Source organism: Melozone crissalis, unplaced genomic scaffold (assembly GCF_028551555.1).
Source record: "Melozone crissalis strain CALT ecotype California unplaced genomic scaffold, PUWL_Pcris_2 ptg000082l_1, whole genome shotgun sequence".
Taxonomy (NCBI): domain Eukaryota; kingdom Metazoa; phylum Chordata; class Aves; order Passeriformes; family Passerellidae; genus Melozone; species Melozone crissalis.
The window spans coordinates 811,516-831,741 of record NW_026535859.1 but is presented as its reverse complement, the minus strand read 5'-3'; the positions used below and the strand labels follow the sequence as shown (position 1 = coordinate 831,741).

The window sequence follows — 20,226 nt, the reverse complement described above, 5'->3', positions numbered from 1 at the left end:
CAAGGAGCAGGAGTTTGGGAGCTCCTTCCTGCCTGGGGCTCCATTCCCCAGTGGCTCTTGCTGGCTCAGATCCTGCAGGGGATGAGCAAGAATGGAGAAGTCTGGACCCCCCCGGAGCTGCCATGCACCAGGACGGGAGCCCCTTGTCCAGCATGTGTCTCCCCTCTGGGACAGGATCCCCCCAGGACAGGAGCCCCCTGGATCTGCCCCACCAGGAGAGAACACATCCCCTGTGTGAGAAATGTGTCAAACGGTCTCTTCCATCTTCTGCAAGAGAGAGAAAGTGAAAGTGTTGGGAGGTAAAAGCTCCCCAAAATCTGAGGCACCCAGGAAAGGAGCTTTGATCCACGGGCTCACCCAGCCACTGCCCATCCCTGGAACCCCATTCCCCTTGGAACCCAACCATGGGACCCCCATTCCTTATGTCCCACCCTCTCTGCAGCCTCCATCCCGGTACTGACATTCCCCAGGATCTCCATGGCTCAGGACCCCATTCCCAAGGAACCCCATCCCGTTTCATTCCATCCCCTGAAATCCTCCTAGGACCCACCATTCCCCCATCCCATGAACTCAAATCCCTCAGTCCGCCCAGCTACAGGGATGCCCATTCCCATGGCACCCCCATTGCCAGAAATTTCCCCTACTCACCACCTCCATTCCCCAGTGACCCCCTTCCTGCCTCCCCAAACCCACCGAGCCACCCACTCCTGGGAACCTCATGTTCCACTTTGTCCCACCCACCTGTGTCCCCACCCTGCCCCCACCAATGGCCACCTACGCATGAGGTCAAGACCTGACCTCGCTTCTTTCCCCTTCATCCGAAGAGCCACCAGTGAGGGGAGCGGTGGCCACAGCAGCGAGTGACAGTCAGTGCACATGGCTGGAGACACCGGGATGGCCAGGAAGGTGGCACTGCTCCTGTGGGGTGAGTGCCCCGGGTATGGGCCTGACACCCTGGGGATGGGGAGGAGAGGGGGACAGGGGGGCTGTGGGGTCCCCTGGGGTCCCCAATAGCAGCAGAGCCAGTCCATGGTACCCACAGTGAACCTGAGTGGGACTGGGGATGTAGGGTGTCTTTGGACACTGGAACAGGGGCAGGAATCTGGGGATGGGGATGGGGATGTGGGGACAGGAATGTAGGGACTGGCACCTTTGGGCTCAGGTAGCTCTGGGCATAGGGACAAGGGAACTGGGATGCAGGGACAGAAGGGGACAAGAACAGTGAGGATGTGGTCATGGGGGTGGGATCATGTGGATGGGATCATGAGCTGGTGGGGGTGACCTGGGCCAGCATGGACTGTGCCTCAGCCCAGGGGGACCTTAGTGTCCCTGTGCCCAAGGTTTCTGTGTCACATGAATGTGGTGCACGGGTGGCTGTGACACAGACATGTCCTCCTGCCTCTCCAAATCTTTTGGGGACCATCCACACTCACTTTCCCTCAAGAACTGCTGTCCCCACAGTTTAGGGACAGCCACCACACACTGTTTACCATGGTGCTGCCATCCCTGCAGTGCCACACCCCCACGGAGCCCTGTCCCTGTCTCTTGCAACTCAGACTGTTGGCCTCGCTGGTGAGTCCTCGGGGGATGCCATGGTCCCACCCCACTGTCCCCAGCCCTGCACTGGCCCTGGCAGGCTGGTGTCCCCTGTCACTTGCAGGTGCCCAGACCACCCAGCTCCTGGCAGTGCTGTGGGACCGGGTGACACTGACCTGCCAGGGCTCGGGGGCTACCGGTGCCACCACCTGGTACAAGGACGGGCGATGCTGGTGGCAGGAGGGACCTGACGACTTCACTGTCACTGAGAGTGACACCTAAATGTGTGACAGACACGGAACCGGGCGCAGCACCCCAGTGTCCTTAGTAGATGGTGAGGGGGGATCTTAAATTATGAGGGTGGCCCCTGAGAGGTCAGGGTGGGCTCCACTCCGTAGGTGGCCTCACACCCCTCGCGTGGCAAGAGCCTGTGCCCTGCACACAGGGACATCCCAGTGTACCCCAGAGCACCCCAGAGCACCCACATGTCCCCGGTGCTATGGGCACCCACCTCAGAACAGTCTCATCAGTGAGATGTGACCTTCCTGTCCCACAGACCTACTGGTGCTGCAGGTGCCAGTACAGGCACTGCTGGATGGGGACACCTTGACACTGTGCTGCCAGTGCCATCAGGACATCCATCTCACCATTTTACGATTTTACCAGGAGGAGAAGGATCTCAGGGGGCCCCTCAGGAGGACCGAGCTGTTCCTGTCCCCCCTGCAGCTGTACAACAGTGACCGCTACTGATGCGAGGGCTTGGTGGGGTCCTGGCAGTCACAGTCAGCAGCAGTGACAGTGACAGTGCACAGTGAGCACCCCCACAACTGGAACTCCAATCTCCTGACACCCCCAAAGCCACTTCCAAGTGCACTCAGAGTCACAGTCCTCACCTGCTCTCTCCTTCCCAGAGCTCTTCTCAGTGCCAGTGCTGAAGGGTCCCCCCTAGCCCACTGTGGAGTCCCCCCTGAATCTCAGCTGCTGCAGCACCCTCAGCCCCCTGTGGCCCCAAGCTCCCCTCCTGCACGTGTTCTACCGGGATGGGCAGGTGGTGGGGGGCCCGCAGGGGTCCCCACAGTTGCTGGTGCCCGCCGTGGCGGTCTCCCGCTCAGGGAATTACAGCTGCCAGGTGCGTTCCAAGGGTAGGGCTGTGAGGAAGAACAGTGCCCAGCTCCACGTCATGGTGCACAGTGAGTGCAGGGATGGGCACAGGAAGTCCCCACAGATCCCTCGGGGCCCCCACACTGCCTGGCATCCCCCAGCCCTCCCTGACACGTGCTGTGGGGTATCCAACCTTTCCCAAATATCTCCCTGGCTCCCCCCATCCTTTCTCGGGTCCCTCACCGGGTCCCCCACCCCTACATGGGTACCCTCATCCTGCCCTGGTGCATTTTTTGTGTCTTGCCATCACTGCTCCAGGTCCCTCCCAAGGTCCCCCCATTCCTGGCTCATGTTTCCCTCCATCTCATATTGAGTCCCTTCACCCCTGTCTGGGTGCCTTCACCCCTCTCTGAGGTCTTCCCACATTCCCCAGGTAACACCATCCCCTCCCTGGGTCCCCATACCCTGCCTGGTGTTTCTCACCTCCCTCTCCAGGCCTTCCCCCCCTTAACCCCCCCCATCATCCCTCGGGGTTCTTTTCTAAGACCCACCACCCCAATCTCTGTGACCCCTGTCCCTCACTGGGGTCCTCCTGCCCCTCCTGAGCCCCCTGTTTCCCTGACTGTCGCCTGGTGTCCCCCTCTCCTGCAGAGGTCCCACCTGCAGGGGTGTCCCTGTCAGTGCAGCCCCCCGGGGGACAGGTGGCACTCAGGGACCGACCGGTGCTGAGCTGCTCCGTGGCCACAGCATCAGGTCCCCTGCCCTTCTCCTGGTACCGGGATGGCTTGGGGGCACTGCCAGGCACCAGCCCCCACCTGGAGCTGCACCACATTGGGGACAATGACAGTGGCCAGTACCAGTGCCAAGTCAGTGACGGTGACAGAGTGGCCCAGGGTGATCCCCTGAATGTCACCGTCCTGGGTGAGCGGGACCCTCGGGATGGGAGTGACCTCACCCACAGCACCCCCTTCTCACCTCACCATGTGCCAGCCCTGTCTGTGTCCCCACAGTGCCCATGGCCAATGCCACCATCACGCCTAGTCCCCTGGCACACCAGGTGCGTGCAGGTGACAACGTGACCCTGCACTGCTCAGTGCAGGTGAGCTCAGCCCCTGTCACCTTCACCTGGCTGCACAACGGGCAGCAGGTGGCCCAGGGCCCCCCCCTGGAGTTCAGGAACTTCGATGTAGGACATTTGGGCACCTACCAGTGCGTGGCCACCAACCAGCTGGGACAGGACGGGCACCGCGTGTTCCGGGTACTGAGCCCAGAGTTGGCCCTGGAGATGACACCTGGCTCATCCTAGGTCACAGGTGGGGTCAGAGGTGGGGTCACCAGGGAGTGCAGGACCCCTGGGGTGATGGGTGATCTGGATGTGTCCCCCTCTGTTTCTTGCAGTGGCCGCAGGGCTCGATGGGGCCCTTTTGTTCCTGCTCCTCTTCATGGGTGTCATTTTGGCCTGGTACTGGTGGCACCATGGGGGTGGGTGACAATGGGGGATGGGGGGGTCCCAGGGAGTTGTAGAGGTTCAGAAATTGGAGAACCATAGGTAACAACCCAAAGACGCTCAATTATGACTTTGGCTGGGAGTCCTGCAGAGTTTGGGGAGTAGCTGCAGGGTCCTGCAGGGATGTTGGGGGTTCTTTCAGTGGCCCTGTGAGTGTTTGGAGGGTCTCTGTTCCTGTTGGGCTTTGGGTTCTTGAGGGTGATTTGTCTGGGGCCACTGGGGAAGTTCATGAATTCTGAGGTGATTCAGGAATGCTTAGGGGTCCTATGAGAAATTGAGAGTCTTATCGGTGTTCAGGAATCCTGAGAGGAATCAGGGCCCTGGGACCCCAGAGTCACCCCTCCCCTCTTTGTTTTGCAGCTGCCAGGAAGTACCAGGAAAGGTGAGTGGGGGGCTCAAACCACACTGTCTCATTTTACCCCAACCCCCAAGCCCTCCCATTCCCTCCCCCACATCCCCTTTATTCCCTCAGGGCTCACCCGGATCCCCCGGCCCCCCAAGAGGAGGGGGAGGTGCTGTACACCCACGTCGTGGTAACCAAGAGGGCAGGGGGTGAGTATGGGTGGGACACATTCAGAGGGACACGTCACCCACGAGTGTCACCCCACCCAGATCCCACAGCCCGTGTCTCTCGCAGTGTCCCCCCGTGCCACCACCCTCCAGGATCCCCAGGTGACCTACGCGGAGCTGTGGGGACCCCAGGGGTGACCACGGGAACCCGGTGAGATCTATGGGAATGTGCTGTGACACTGGGGGGAACTGGGGGGCACTGGGTGTCCCCACCCATGGGCACCCACTCGTGTATGTGCTGCTGCTAAAAACTGCCCCTCTCCATCCCCATGGAGGCTCAAAGATGCCAAAGGGCTGAGAGAAGAACAATTTCCTGAAACAGCAACGAGAGAGAATAAAACCAAGAGTAACAGCAACAAGGTCCAGTGTCCAAAGGGTCACAAAAGGAACGATTTCCTGTGAAAGCAAGAACAAAGAACAAATCCCAGAAATTTCCTCCAGCACATTTCCTCCACCAGAGAAACCTGGCAAGGTCCTGGACCTTCCTTTCTCTGATAGCCAAAATGGCCTTCAGGAGGCTCTGGATTCTCTTCTCCTCTGTCCCAAACTTCTCCTCTGCCGTGTTCCCAACACAAGGATGTCACAAAGACCCTCTGGGGGGTTCTGGAGCATCTCCCTTTTCCAGGGATGTCGGGATCAAGCCATGGCACAGGGTGGGGTGTCAGAGACGGGAAAACTTTGATGTTTGGAGACATTTTGGAACACCTGTGTGTGACAGGAGAGGGTCCGGCCTTGCTTTTGAAGAGACAGGGCCCCATCTCTCCATCAGTCTGTCAGCCATGGCACACTGGAGACAGAGTGATGCTCTGCCAAAGCCAGCTCCTGAGCGGCCACGTGACCAGAAGTACCACCTGGGGAGAGGGCCCTTGGTGGCCCAGCTGGCTTAAAAGGCAGAGCATGAGGTGGGCAAGTCCCTGACCCTGTCTCCTCTAGGAGTGTCTGTTCCCACCCTGGAACCCAGAAGTTGGCAACTCATTTAAATGAGAAATATCTGCCAAGGAAAGTGGGAACTGTCCTGGAATGTAAAGAAGACACATGTCAAAAAGGTTTTTTAATTTCAAAAATCATGGGGCCTTTCAGGCAAAAGTGTAAGAAAAGGAATAACAGCTCTTCAGTGAGAAGTTTTTAAACCAGAACAGAACAAACAACACAAACTCAGAACTTTCCCTCCCGCTCAGCGCTCTTGTTTTTATGGCAGTTATAACCGCGGCCAGCAGGGGGCACTGCAGGAAGCACTCCCGGCCAGCAGGGGGCGCCCCGCTCCATCTCCATCCCCTCAGGGGCCATAGCGGCCTCGGACGGGAGGCAGGAGGGGAAATCGCTCCTTTTGCAAACTCAGGGGCACCAATCGGTCCCGGCACCACCACCGGCAGCGGGCAGAAGCTGCCAAGGCAGCAGGTTGGATCCCAGTGCCCACTGGCAGCGTAGCAGTGTCCTGGGGCCAGTTACACGCCCTGCGCAACACCCGTGGCCGCTCTCCATGATCCCGAATGGAAGGAAGGCAGCACCTGACCCAGGCAGGTCTCGGGTCCACAACAGCACCTCTGGTGGCTTTGTGCCACAATTCCTGCAAACCCTCAGGCTTTCGGTCAGGTGAGGAGGGCAGGGATGGAGCAGCTTTGGGGACACCTGGAATCCAGACAGAGTCACTCCACAGAGCTCCTCCATGGCCGGGGCCAGAGCCCCTGTGTGATATTTCCAAACATTTTCCTCTTTGTTGATGGCCACAGCCTGAGCCCAAACATTCTTTCCATGAGGTTCCAGAAGGCTGCAGGTTTTGTTCAAGAAGGAGGGTCCAGGTGAGCTTGTTGAGCAGATTGTTGTGGGACTTGCAGTAGTGATGGAGCTCTCTCAGTCCTTTACCAAGAGGAACAACTGATCAATTGCTGCATTTCCAGACTGGATCTCCCACAGCCTCCCCTGCAGGGGGTGTTTCCAGCCAGCCCTTCTCTGAAAACCATCAAAGGCCCTCACAGAGCCACTGCTTGGGCTCCCTTTTTGGTTTGTGCCTCTTGCAGGGCTGAGCAAACCACAGGCAGGCCTTTTTCCACCCACAGAATTCTCACCTCTGCAGCAGCTTTAAAGCTGCAAGAATCAAAGCCAAGGGGGCAGGGGGGACCCTCAGGTCCTGGCTGCCACCTGGGGCTGTCCAGAGCAGGGCTGGGCAATGGCCATCCCTGTGCAGTGGGGCTGGGCCATGGCTGGGCCCCACCCTTGGATGACCACCCCAACCACATCAGCCACTCCACAATACACATCACTGTCCCAGCAGTAACAACATCACAATATTTAATCAACAATATAATCAATAATGTTATATCATTTCGTATAATATCCAGCGAAAGTCAACTTCCATTAACTTGTTTCTCACAATACATATTAGTAAAGAATTGTTATTCCTGTTCCCACATCTTTGCCTAAAAGCCCTGTAATTTCAAGGCAGTAATAGTTCGGAGAGATTGGGGTTGCATTTTCCATTGCAAGGGAGGTTCCCACCTTGTTCAGCTTCCTTGATCGAGCTGAACAAAGAAACACCATTTCTGCCTAGTTTAACCAAAGAGCTGCTTTTTTGTCCCAGGAGCAGGGAACCAGGTCCTGTGCCCCCTTGGAACTGGGATGGGCACCAATAAGCCACTTTAGTGGGTGCACTGGGAGGTGGATTGCAGAGCCACTAAGCAAGTTAAGAGGAACAAATCTGATTTTGATTTATGTCCTAACATATGCTACACATGAGGTGAAAAATTACTCTGTGGGTTCTACAAGTGCTGGGAAGCCCTTCCCCAGCGAGGCTTCACACAATAGAGAATCAGGGGAGAGAAAGCTTCAGTGATTGGGCTGTGAGTGACCCCGACTGGCTGGTGGGACAGATGCCTGGGAAAAATGTCTGGGAAAAAATGCTTGGGAAATTGAGCTGTGGGAGGAGCCTTTGCAAAGAAAAGCAGCAAACTATTACACAACAGGAACGTTTTGCTTTGGGTTTCTTGGAGGATCAGGGTCTCGCTCAAAGGGTCAGTTTGGCCCTCCTGCCCTGTGGCATTGATATTCTTTGAACCTGAGAGAAGCAGTGGGAGAAGCGAAAAATGATGCAAACAATTCTCATCTCATTTTCTGCTCCTCCGTTTTTCACAAATGGAATGCATTGTGGGAGATTGTTTACCTGAAGGTAATTGGTGATTGGATTCTGTTGTGAGTGTTTTGATTCACCGACCAGTTGAATCCAGGTGTGTGTGTGTGTGGGGACAGTAAACTGACTGTCATGAGACTGTGTGCAGTGGAGTGCCGTTGAGTGCTTGGCAAATTCAGTTTAGATGTAATGTAATATAATATAGACTAATATGGTCTAATAAAGTAATTAATTAGCCTTCTGATAAGATGGTGTCAGATGCATCATTCCCCCTGGTTGTTGGGCAAAAATATCACCGACACTCCCCCCACACCGCCTTTTCTTCCCGGTAGTCCTTCTTCCCTGTCTGCACCCGTTCTTCCTTGCTTCACTGCTTCCCCGAGGCCGCTCATTCCTGCTTGTCCTGGACGTTCCTTCATTGCTTTCCCCGATGGAGTAGATGCTGCCTGCACCCACCCGCCACCTCTGCCGCGTTTCCCGTGCTACCCATAGCACCAAGCCTGCTGCACCAGCCCACCGCAGCCCCAGCCCACGGCAGCCAGCCCAGAGCCACCAGTGCCGCAGCACCAGCCCACAGCCAGCCCGCAGCAGCCAGCCTGCAGCCATCGCTCGCCCATGCCAGAGACACACAGGTGCCGTCCTTGGAAATCACACCCAGCCACTCACAAAAGCCATGTGGGCTCACCCTGGCATGCAGCACACACACTCCATCTGCTGAGCTGATGCCCACAGAGTGCCCGGGCTCCTGGCGGTGACGCTGTCCCTGTCTTCTGCTTCTGTCTCTATCCTTTTCCCGTTCTACTCCCTTCTCTCCCCCTTCGGTACAAACGCTTATCCTCCTTTATCAAGAAACTGTTCTCAGATATAATATTGTCACTTTTGTGCTTCATTTTCATCTGAGAAACCTTTCAGCAAAATCTTCCCCGACTCCCCCTTTTACAGCGGGATGGGACAGGGGTAGTGGGACGGGGAATGGGGAAGCCCTGGGTGCACTGCAAGCACTGTAAGGAGAGAATGGGGCAGTCCCTGAGGGTACTTGGGCACTTGGATGGGGCTGGGGAACCCCTGCAGGTAGCAGCAAAGGGATGGGGGAGCCCTTGGGGGTACTGGGAGAGGAAATGGGGAGCACAGGGTGCCCTGTGTAGCCTCCCCCTGACTCATGACCACCTCCCTTGGAAGGATGAGCAACCACAGGAGCCATGGAGGGAGCACCCCCAGTGCCTCCCGCTTCCCAGAGCATCACAAATTTTGGTGTAGATTTTCATAGATGTCACTGGGTTCCCACGGTTGCCTGTGCAGCTCCATGTACATTGCCTGAGGATCCTCCACTGGGAGTGCCAGGGGGTCAAGGGGGGGCCTGTGGGAATAACGGGGTGTGTGGAAAGGGATGGGAGGTGCTGGGAGTTTGGGTAAAAGGTGTATCATGGCTGGAGGCTGCACTCACCTTTCCTGGTGCTTCCTGGCATCTGCAAAGGAAAACTGGAGGGGTGAGTTTGGAGACCCAGGGGCTCCCATCCACCCTTGGGAATGCTGAACCACCACCAGACACACAATTCCTCCCAGGGCCCCCCAGTATCCCTGATGCACCCCCAGTATCCCTGACCCACCCCACTTGCACCAACACTCTGAGCCCCCAGAACCCCGAGCCCGGCAGGGAGGGGGACCCCTTATGGTACCCCCAAAATCCCTGCAGTACCCTCCAACAGCTCCCAGGGCTCTGAGCCATGGTCACTGGGGGCTCAGCCCCTCCCAAGTTAGGGGATGTGGGTGCAGCCCTATGGCCCCCTTCTCTGGGGGCCTTCCCACTGATCTCCAGGACCCCTGCGCCCCTATTGTCACCTACCCAGGCGGTGCCACTGGTACCAGGCCACAATGACAGCCATAAGCAGGAGCAGGAACAAAAAGGCCCCACTCACCCCTGTGGCCGCTGCAAGTAACAGAGGGAGACACATCAGGGTCACCCATTACCCCAGGGGTCCTGCACTCCCTGGTGACCCTGTGTGACCCCACCTGTGTCCCTGTGTGTCCCTGTGTCCCACGGTGTCAGCTCCAGGACACCAGGTGTGATGGTGGCATTGTCCACAGGCACTGCGGGGACACAGACAGGGTTGAGGCCACAGCGAGGGGCTGGCAGCCGGTGTGAGGGGATAGGGATGGAGGGGATGGGTGTGGTGGGGGATGTCAGGAATGGAGTCACACCTCAGAGGGGAGAGGGGACACAGGGCAGAGGCGGGAGGACCCAACAATGTGTCTGGGAGACATGCCCAACCACGGCACTCAAGGGGGCTGTGGGGGCTCCCCGTGCCCATTCCTGTGCTCACTGCGCACCGTGACGAGGAGCCGGGCGCTGCTCTTCCACACGGCCCCCCCCTCAGAGCGCACCTGGCAGCTGTAATTCCACAAGTGGGAGACCCCCACGGCGGGCACCAGCAGATGTGGGGACCCCTGTGGGCCCCCCATCACCTGTCCGTCCCAGTAGAACATGTGCAGGAGGGGGGCTCAGGGCCACAGGGGGCTGGGGGTGCTGAGGCAGCTGAGAGTCGGGGGGGACCACAGAGTGGGTTTGGGGGGATCCTCCAGCACTTGCACAGGGAAGAGCTCAGGGAAGGAGAGGGGAGGTGAGGACTGTCACTCTGAGTCTGCTGGGAGGTGTCTTTGGGGGTGTGAGGAGATTGGAGTTCCAGCCATGGGGGTGCTCACCATGCACTGTCACTGTCACTGGTGCTGACCGTGATGGCCAGGACCTCAGAAAGCCCTCGCAGAGGTAGTGGCCGCTGTGGTGCCGCTGCAGGGGTGACAGGGACAGCTCAGTCCCTCTGAGGGACTCTGTCAGCTCCTTCTCGTCCTGGTAAAACCGTATCCTGGGTACTGGACTGTTCCACCGGCCCCGGCAGCGCAGTGTCACCGTGTCCCCCTCCAGCAGTGCCCATGCTGGCATCTGCAGCACCAGCTCGTCTGTAGGACAGGAGACTACCATCTCACTGAGGGGCTTGAGAGAGGTCCAAGGTGGGTCCCCACGGCACCGAGGACATCTGGGTGCACTGAGGTGCACTGGGGTGCAATGGGATTTCCCTGTGTGCAGGGCACAGGCTCTCGCCATGCGGGGGGTGTGAGGCCACCCACGAAATGGAGCCCACCCAGACCTATCGAGGGCCACCGTGATGATTTAAGATTCCCCCTTACCATCTACGACTCTCACAGGGGGGCTGCGCCCACTGCCAGGCCTTTCACATGTGTAGGTGCCACTCTCGGTGACATTGAGGTGGTCGCATCCCACCTGCCCCCACTGCTTCCCGTCCTTGTACCAGGTGGTGGCACCGGCAGTCCCTGAGCCCTGGCAGGTCAGTGTCACCCGGTCCCACAGCACCGCCGGCCTCCAGGGGGGCTCCACCAGGAGCTGGGTGGTCTGGGCACCTGTGGGTGACAGGAGACACCAGCCTGCCAGGCCCAGTGTGGGACTGGGGACAGCAGGGTGGGGACATGGCATCCCCAAGGACTCACCAGTGAGGCCGAGGGTCTGCGCTGGAAGGGAGAAGGGACACGGCTCAGTGGGGGTGGCACTGTGGGGACAGAGGCACAGGGGTATGGGGGGTGGGGGGCTGTCCCCACCTGTCCTTGTATGACATGGACTCCTTGTGGACAGGGACACTGCAGCCACCCCTTGCTCAGGCAGGACATAGGGACACTGTGGACACCTCTGAACTGAGGATGCCACGGCCACCCTGTGCTGGCACAGGTCACCCCCACCAGCCCCATGATGCCTCCCCAAACCCTTGTCCCGTCTTTTTTTGTCCCCATGTTCCTGTCCCCCTTCTCCTGTCCCCATGACCACTCCACGACCCCAGCAGACCCCATGCTTTGGCTCTGCTGGCATTGAGGACATCAGGGGACCCCACAGCCCCCCTGTGCCCCCTCCCCTCCCTATCCCCAGGGTGTCAGGCCCGTGCCCAGGGCACTCACCCCACAGGAGCAGCGCCACCTTCCCGGCCATCCCGGTGTCCCCCGCCATGTGCACTGGCTGTCACTCGCTGCCGGGGGTGGCTGTCCCCTGGGTGGTGGCTCTTCAGCCAAAGGGGAAGGAAGCGAGGTCAGGTCTCATCCCCATGCGTAGGTGGCCCTTGGTGGGGGCAGGGTGGCCACAAGCTGGGCACAGGCTGTGAGCAGGGCGGGGACAGGATGGGGACAATGCTGGGTGGGACAAGGTGTGACATGGTGTTCCCAGGACTGGGGGGCTCAGGGCCTTTGGGGGACACGGACATGACTGTCCAGGGGAATGGGGGGTCCCTGGAAATGGGGGTGCTGATGAGGGGTAATCATTGGGGATTCACTGGGCATGGGGGGGCCATGGGAATGGGGGTCATCTGGGCTGGGGGGACTCAGGGATGGGAGTGCCAGGGGAACATGGGCTCCAGGGATTTGGGGTCATGAGATGGGGATGCTGGGGAAATGAGGGATCCCGTGGGAATAGGGGTTTCTGAGAGAATCAAGGTCCTGGGGAAAGGGGCCTTTCAGGGGTTGGAATGAACAGGAGAGGGTTCCTTGAGAATCGGGTGCTGGGACATGGAGGTCCTGGGGAATGGGAGTACAAGGATGGGAGGCCCAGGGGAGGGCGGATGGAAGGAATCAGGGTCCCATGATTGGGATCCCTGGGGAATGAGGGTGCCAGGAATGCGCAGTGGCTTGGTGAGCCTGTGGATCAAAGCTCCTTCCCTGGCTGGATCAGATTTTGGGGTGACCCAGGGCTCAGCAAAGTCCCCCCAGGGTGCTTGTGGTTTGGGAGGGTCATGGAAGGGAGATGCTGACAGGGTCTGGGTCTGTGTTCCCCCAGCCCCCAAGGGCTTTTTCCCCTCTTTATTTCCATTTCCATTATTTTGCCTCTCAATTTCACAAGACCCCAGTTCATCCCTTCATGATCCTGGGGGGCACGTGAGCAGGGAACAGATTGAGGGAAGCCCAGCGTGGGGGAAGCAGGGTTGAAGGGTCTGCAAGGAGGGCTGGGGAGGCTGTGGGGGATGTGGGTGTCTGACAGTGCCCCCACAACACTTTCTCTTTCCTGCACAGAAGAAGGAAGAGGCCTTTTGTGCTGAGTGTCACAAGGGGGAGGGCAGATTCTGTCCTGGGAGGGCACAACCAGGGGGTACCTGTCCTGGGGGGATCCTGTCCCAGGGGGGACACATGCTGGACAAGGGGCTCCTGTCCTGGTGCATGGCAGCTCTGGGGGGCTCCAGAGTTCTCCATTCTTGCTCATCCCCTGCAGGATCTGAGCCAACAAGAGCCACTGGGGAATGGAGCCCCAGGCAGGAAGGAGCTCCCAAACTCCTGCTCCTTGAAGCCAGTGGCCATCCAAGGGTGGGACCCAGCCACGGCCCAGCCCCACTGCACAGGGATGGCCATTGCCCAGTCCTGCTCTGCCCAGCCCCAGGTGACAGCCAGCACATGAGGTTCCCCCCTGCCTTCTTGGGTTGATTCCGGCAGCTTAGAGCTGCTGCAGAGGTGAGATTTCTGTGGGTGGAAAAAGGCCTGCCTGTGGTTTGCTCAGCTCTGCAAGAAGCACAAAACCCAAAGGGAGCCGAAGCAGAGGCTCTGGGAGGGCCTTTGATGGTTTTCAGAGCAGGGCTGGCTGCGAACTGCCGCTGCAGGGGGAGATGTGGGGGAACCAGTCCAGAAATGCAGCAATTGATTATTTTGTCCCTGTGCCCAAGACCCTGAGAGAGTCTAAGAACAACTGCAAACCCCAAAACAATCTGCTCAACAACCTGACCTGGACCCTCCTTCTCCTCCCTGCCTTGCTGTGGATGGACAGTGGCCGGATGCCCCGCACCCACCACAGCCTCTCTCTCACTGCTCTCCACACCTGGATGGGGAGAGAAAATTGAGCAAAGGATTCCTGGGTTGAGACAAGGACCAGGAGAGATCACTCATCAAATCCTGTCACGGGTAAAACTGCTTATGATTTAGAGATATGAATTGAATTTATTGATGATAAAATCAGAGTAGGATAAGAAGTTAAATAAATCCTCCAGTACACCTTTTCTCTGTTATGAAGGACTATGTAGTCATTGGCTTTAACTATTATATCGGTTTTTTCAAATTATTCTGATATAATGCACTTTCTAGTCACTTTTTAACTGTTTTGATACACTAAAAATTGTCAGCCTTTTTACCCTAATCTCAGTGTAGAAAATATATTTTAATGTGATAAATATTTTATAGTTTAGTGTAGGAAACACATTCTGTGCTGTTCTTGTGAGCCAGCAAAGGCTTCCTTATTATAAGGAAAGTCCTCTATCTCTCCTGAGGAAGACACAATGGTTGTCATCATGGAGACACGATGAAGGAGAGAAAGACAAGAGATACAGACTCTAGCTGGCTCACAGAATGATGTATCTCTTGGTCACCCACTGAGAACTTTGTTTCTCTCTTATGACCTATGGGCACTGAATGTGTCTCTTAAGTAAATGTAAATATCTTGAAAAACTATAAAAGCAACATGTTGCTCTGATAAATCTTTCTTTCACACCCTTCTGATGGAGTTGTGGTGTTTTGCTCTGTGTCGCACTCTATAGCCACATCTGGTGCAGCCCCCCGTGATCGCAACTCAACTGTAAAAAAAACTGAAAGAAAAAAGAGAGAAAAAAGTTGAAGGGTACCCTAAAAATGAGTGAAGGCAGAAAGTATGCTTCAGAGGTCCAGACCTAATTCAGACATCTGACTCGAGGTGAATAATTGGGAAAAATAATGGGACATAATTTATCAAACAAGGAAAGGACTATTTTGTCCACATGGAAAACTTTATTGAAAAGGAAAAATGTTCAAGCTTCTGATTATGCTCTTTGTAGCTTACTGATATGGTGTAAATCACAGGACTTTGAAGCTGATGCCAACAATGCCTTCAGTGTCTGGGCATGGAAAAAGGTTTGGAAGAGACTATGGGAAGTGATATCTAAGGGGGATAAGATGGTTGTTGATTTGGCTACTACCTGGAGACTGTTGTATGAGGCATTGAAGGAATGGAAAGCAGAACAAGATAGCGGGGAGGAACTGGAGGAGCAGGAATTAGAGCAAGAAACTGAAGTAGAGGAACAGGTGGAAGATGAGGCTGAGCCTGTCAATGTATCTCCCCCTGAGGAGGCTGCTGCAGCTGCAGTGGAGGTTCCCCCAGGGTTTGCTATTGTGAGAATCAAATGGCAGGCTAAGACTGTTTCTTGGTATTTATCTCCAGAAGACCATGTTAAACCTGAGTATAGTTCACCTGCTCAGCCATTAATTGAACTGAGTACAAAACCAAAGTATCTTACGCCTGCACAGCAGTTAGCAAAAATGAAGTTACAGAAGTGAAGTGAAAAACAGGCTGGGTCATTGGCCCTTTTGTCTCCCCCTGGGCCATCTGCTCCTGCCTCACCCTCCCCTTGGTTGGCTGCTCCAGCCCCTGCTTTCCCTTGAGCCATCCACCCCTTCTTTGCCCTCCTTCGAGTCATCTGCCTCTGCTCAATCCCCTATTGCACCGTCTGCCCCCCTCCTCCCTCCTGAACTGGTTGAAAAATGCAATCCTTAACATTGTGTTTTTCTTTGTCTAGTGATAGTTCTGACAATGAACTGCCAGTTAAAAGTACACCTAAAAAGACGCAGGAATTTTTTAGACCTCGTAGCAGATCCAGGCCAGCTGTTTCTTGGGCCCTGCCTCCCTGCCAGGTGGCTGTGACTCCTCTACACTCTTTACAATTTTGGTAGCATGTGAGAATGAAAGCAGCTGAAGTGGGAGATTGGAATTTGTTAGAGAAAATAGGTCCACCTAAAAGGATGGAGATGGCTGCTGCTGCTGCTGCTTCTGGTGGGCTTGTGGCTTTTCCTGTTTTCAAAGCTACTCCTAATTCAGGACAACAAGATAGTCATCAGGTTTTTGCATGGGGGGTTGTACAGGACTTTCAGTCAAAAGTAGATCAGTATGGTGTTAACTCTTCACAGGTGATGCAAGTGATTCATGTTCCATACGCTGATGTACTCACCCCTTTTGATATTGTTCACCTTTCTAGGATTCTGTTTCAGCCAGTGCAGTATGGTGTGTCTCAAGCTACCTGGAAACAAATGGTTGAAAGAGTAGCATTGGACAATATGCAGTTACCTCAGCACGATCCACGTCATGCTGTGGGAGTTGATGCCTTGCTGGGCAATGGACCATTCTCTAACCTGGATTTACAGGCAAGATGGGACCCCCTGGTTCTGGCACAGGCCCAGCAGCTGGGTATGAGTGCCTTACTTAAAACAATGGAGATGGCAGCTCCTAAACCAAGGTATATTACCATCCAGCAAGGGGTGAAGGAACTTTTTCTGCAGTTTTTGGAGAGGGTTGCTGCAGCCCTTGAGAAGCAAGTAGAAGATGATAAGTTGAGGTAAATTTTATGCAGACAGTTGGCACAGGAAAATGCAAACGATGATTGCAGGGGAATTATTGATTCTTTACTGGGAGATCCCTTGCTGTCTGATCTTGTAGTTGCTTGCTCAAAGGTTGGTTCGGTTGAGCATAAAATGGCTGCTTTGGCAAAGTCATGAAGTCCTCACCCAGATGTTGAGCTTGTGAAGAATCAGGGCATGTGAAGACCCAATGCCCTCAAACTGCTGGACGATGTGTACACTCTAGTTGGTTTGGTTATCGCCCCAGAGGAAGTTCAAAGACAGATGCCTTGGAAATATTTGGGGTTGATAGTCACCAATACACAAATTGTGCCTTAACCTGTAAAATTGGACATTGAAATTAAAACCTCTGCTGATGTGCAGAAATTGGTTGTTGCAATAGGTTGGCTTAGGCCATACTTGGGGATAAGTAATCACCAACTACAACCTTTGTATGACTTACTATCAGGGATAACTTCCTCTACCGATGAGAGACATTTGACCACTGCAGCAAAAAAGGCTGTAGAAGTTGAATTGGCCTTGACATCTGGATTTGTTACAAGGATAGATGTTTCTGTTGGTGTGCAATTCTTTATTTTGAGAGATGATGAAATATCATGCAGATTGTTGCGTCAACAGAATGATAAAAGGGAAGAAAAATTGCATGTATTTGGGACTGGATATTTTTATCTTTCAGATCCTGAAAAACAGCTCCAGGTCTGTACAAACTTTTTGCAGACATCATTATCAAAGGTCGCAGACGCTGCCATGACACCTTAGGCCGTGATCCTGTAACTATTGTCATCCCAGTACAACAATGGTATTTTGAGTGGTGTTTTCAAAACAATCATGAGCTACAATCTGCTTTATCTTCCTTTACAGGTCAAATAGTATATAATTTACCTTCTGTCATGGTTGGACTCTGACACAATGCTAGTGCCTCTATGAGAATACCTTCTCTCTGGTGTCTGCTGTGAGATGTGACTAGGAATAAGCAAAGCAGGCTCTTGCTTAGAAATAAAGAAAACTTTATTAACTAAACTACAAGAAAAGAAGAAAAAAAAAATACAAGGAAAATGAAAACCTTACAAAAGCGTTTTTCTCCTCCCCGCCACCAAATTTCTCAATTCAATACATTCTCCTAAATCACTAACTCTCAGTCTGGCACCACTCTTTAGAATACTCAATCCTCAGTTCATGAAGAGGAGAGGAGTCCTTCTTGCACTATAGGCTTCTCCTGGAAACACGTTGAAACTTCGTGTGTTTCTATGTCACTCAGCACTGCTTGGAAAGTTCTTTGCTATTGTGACACCTTCCTTCTATGCTTAGTGCTTTCACTACTGTGCATGGACCAGAACTGCTTCTAGGGTTGTCTTTCAAGGATGCCTTGTTTCACTCTAAAAAAGGCACAGTCTTTCCTTCGGGACATCTGTCCCCTCTAGTTTTTTCACCCCCTGGGGCTGAGGGGTGCCCACACTGAACCCTCCTGGTTCTGAGGCACTGCCTCCCCCTAAATGCAGTCTCTATGTCACAGGAAAAAAAATGGTTCAGTCTATGGCTACACAAGAAAAGTCCAGCCAAAAGGCTACTCTATCATCTCTCCCCTCACTCAAGAGTCTTCTCTACTTTCTTCGTGGCTAATCCCTTATCTCATCGCTTATCTCTCTTCTCATTCAGCTTCAGGAGGATCAGCATTTGCAAGGTCTCAATCATGCAAGAAAAGGGTTAAAAATTTCAGTCTATGCTTGTCTTAGAGCTCCGGAACTCCCACGCTGCTCTGGCCGGGCACCTGCTTCCCTCTCTTCTCCTTCTGGGCCGGCCGCTATCAAATTCAGATGCCAGCTCTCCCTCTCTCTCTCTCCTGGGGAAGGGGGGGGGGAGGGGCTGCCCAATGGCTCTTGGTGCTCCTCCACCCTTCCATCCTCAAGGGCCTCCTCACCCCCCCATCTCTGTCCAGGCCCAGGCCTACCACATGGCTGCCTCTCCCCCACCCAGCAGCAGCAGCTGGACGGCGGAGGGAGATCTGACTTCTTTCCCTCGAGTCTCAAGAGAGCTTCCCAGGGCCGCAGCTCTGGTTTTTAACTCCTGTGCGTTCTCAGAGGTGTGTCCAAACCTCACTGGCTACATCAGGTGCCAATATTAAAATCTGAGCACCCATTGGTTTGACTACAGCATCCCAGAATTCCCATTTCCCCATCAAACCAGCACACCTTCTCATCCTATTTTGAATTTCACTAAGAGGATTCCTTTTCAGGGGAAACAACTTTGCTCTTCTGTGCCAGGGGAAGCTGTGACAGTTTTTAGCTGTGACAGTTTTTACAGATGGATCAAGAAGAACTGGAAAAGCTGCTGTAGCCTGGAAGAAAGATGACCACTAGGAATACGAAGTAATGGTTCAACAAGAGTCTCCTCAATTAATTGAACTTTGTGCCATACTCTTAGCCTTTACCTTATTTCCTACTTCTGTAAATATAGTTACTGATTCTGTTCATGATGCTAACTTAGTAATACAGTTGGATCAAGCTGTGTTGTATAATGTAAAGGAGAAACCATTATTTGTTATGTTGTTGAAATTGCGGACTGTTATTCATAATTAAAAGCATTCTTATTTTATTATGCATATTTGTAGCCATACATCACTACCTGGATTCTTTGTTGAAGGTAACACCTATGTGGATTCGCTTGTGGCTGCCTCAGCAGTAAAAATGGTGCCTAATGTGTTATAGCAAGCTGTTCTATCTCACCAAATTTTTCATCACGGTGCTCAGACACTAAAGCAGCAATTTAAATTATCACATAGTGAAGCAAAGTCAATTATTTCTTCTTGCCCTCATCGTCATACATCTCATGTTTCACAATATTATGGTATTAATCCTAGAGGCTTATTCCCTTTGCAAGAATGGCACACAGATGTTACAAAAATGCCTGAATTTGGCTGTCAAAGTATGTTCATGTTACAACTGACACCTTTTCTCATGCCATGGTTGCCTCAGCATTGGCAGGTGAAACAGCTCAGGATGTTATTTATCATTTTCGCCACACCTTTTCCATCTTTGTTGTTCCATCACATGTAAAGATGGATAACGGCCCGGCATATGTTTCAAAGAAATTCCAGGTGGTTTTTTGTGCCTGGGGTGTTGATCATTCCACTGGTATTCCTCATGCCTCAACAGGCCAAGCAATTATTGGACGTGATCATGGTGTGTTGAAGTGCTAGGTACAAAAACAAAAATGGGGAATGCAAAGGGAATCGCCTCAAGTGAGATTAGACAAAGCCATTTATGTCTTAAACTTTCTGCATCCTTTACCTGACTTACATGTGTCTCCTATATTCTATCATTTTCTGTCTTTGAATTCAAAACAGCCAAGATTTAAGAAAGGTATTAAGGTATGGGTAAAAGACTTAATCACAGAAAGGTGGACTGGCCCAGTGGAATTAGTAACATGGGGAAGAGGATATGCATGCATTTTAACAGAAAATGGACCTCGTTGTGTCTCTGTCCATTTCGTTAAACCTTATTTGGAGCACAAAGAAAAGGACAGGATGGGTAGTTCTACAGCAGAAGCAAAATGAGTAGGTAATTGCGTTGATTATTAGGTGGATGGAAGCATGGACCCTCAAGGAATGTATGGTAAAGATGGTAATTCAAGACAGAGTAAAGGGAGTTACAGGCTTACGCTGAAAATCAGAAATTTAAGGTAATGGATGTTACTTTTGCTTCTTTTCTTTGAATTCTCTTATAGAGACGTTGGTAGCACTGAGAAATGTGTCTTGTACCATTTCCTTTTGCAGGGCACACACAGTTCCACAAATAGGGGAATTTGATGTACCTCAGGGAGAAATGTTGCCTTTGCATAAGGGTTGAATTAGTAGCTGAAGTCCAGACTTCGAGCAACTAGGTTGGTTATGAGAGCAGCAACCAGTTGTAAAGTTAAGTGGATGCTACTTGGTTCTAAGTGGTGACTAGGCAGATGACTTGGTCTCTGATTCTGTGTG

General features: G+C 53.6%; 1 protein-coding gene across 1 annotated transcript in view; it reads left to right on the top strand.

Annotated features, from left to right (window-relative positions):
* The first annotated feature begins 2,716 nt into the window (after positions 1 to 2,716).
* LOC128946684 (zinc finger protein 883-like) overlaps positions 2,717 to 20,226 on the top strand; it is a 126,939-nt gene continuing 109,429 nt past the window's right edge. Inside the window, exons 1-4 of the mRNA XM_054290620.1 lie at positions 2,717 to 2,726; positions 4,036 to 4,119; positions 4,505 to 4,526; positions 4,617 to 4,656. Coding sequence (XP_054146595.1) covers positions 2,717 to 2,726; positions 4,036 to 4,119; positions 4,505 to 4,526; positions 4,617 to 4,656 — 156 coding nt within the window. The remainder of the gene's footprint in view (positions 2,727 to 4,035; positions 4,120 to 4,504; positions 4,527 to 4,616; positions 4,657 to 20,226) is intronic.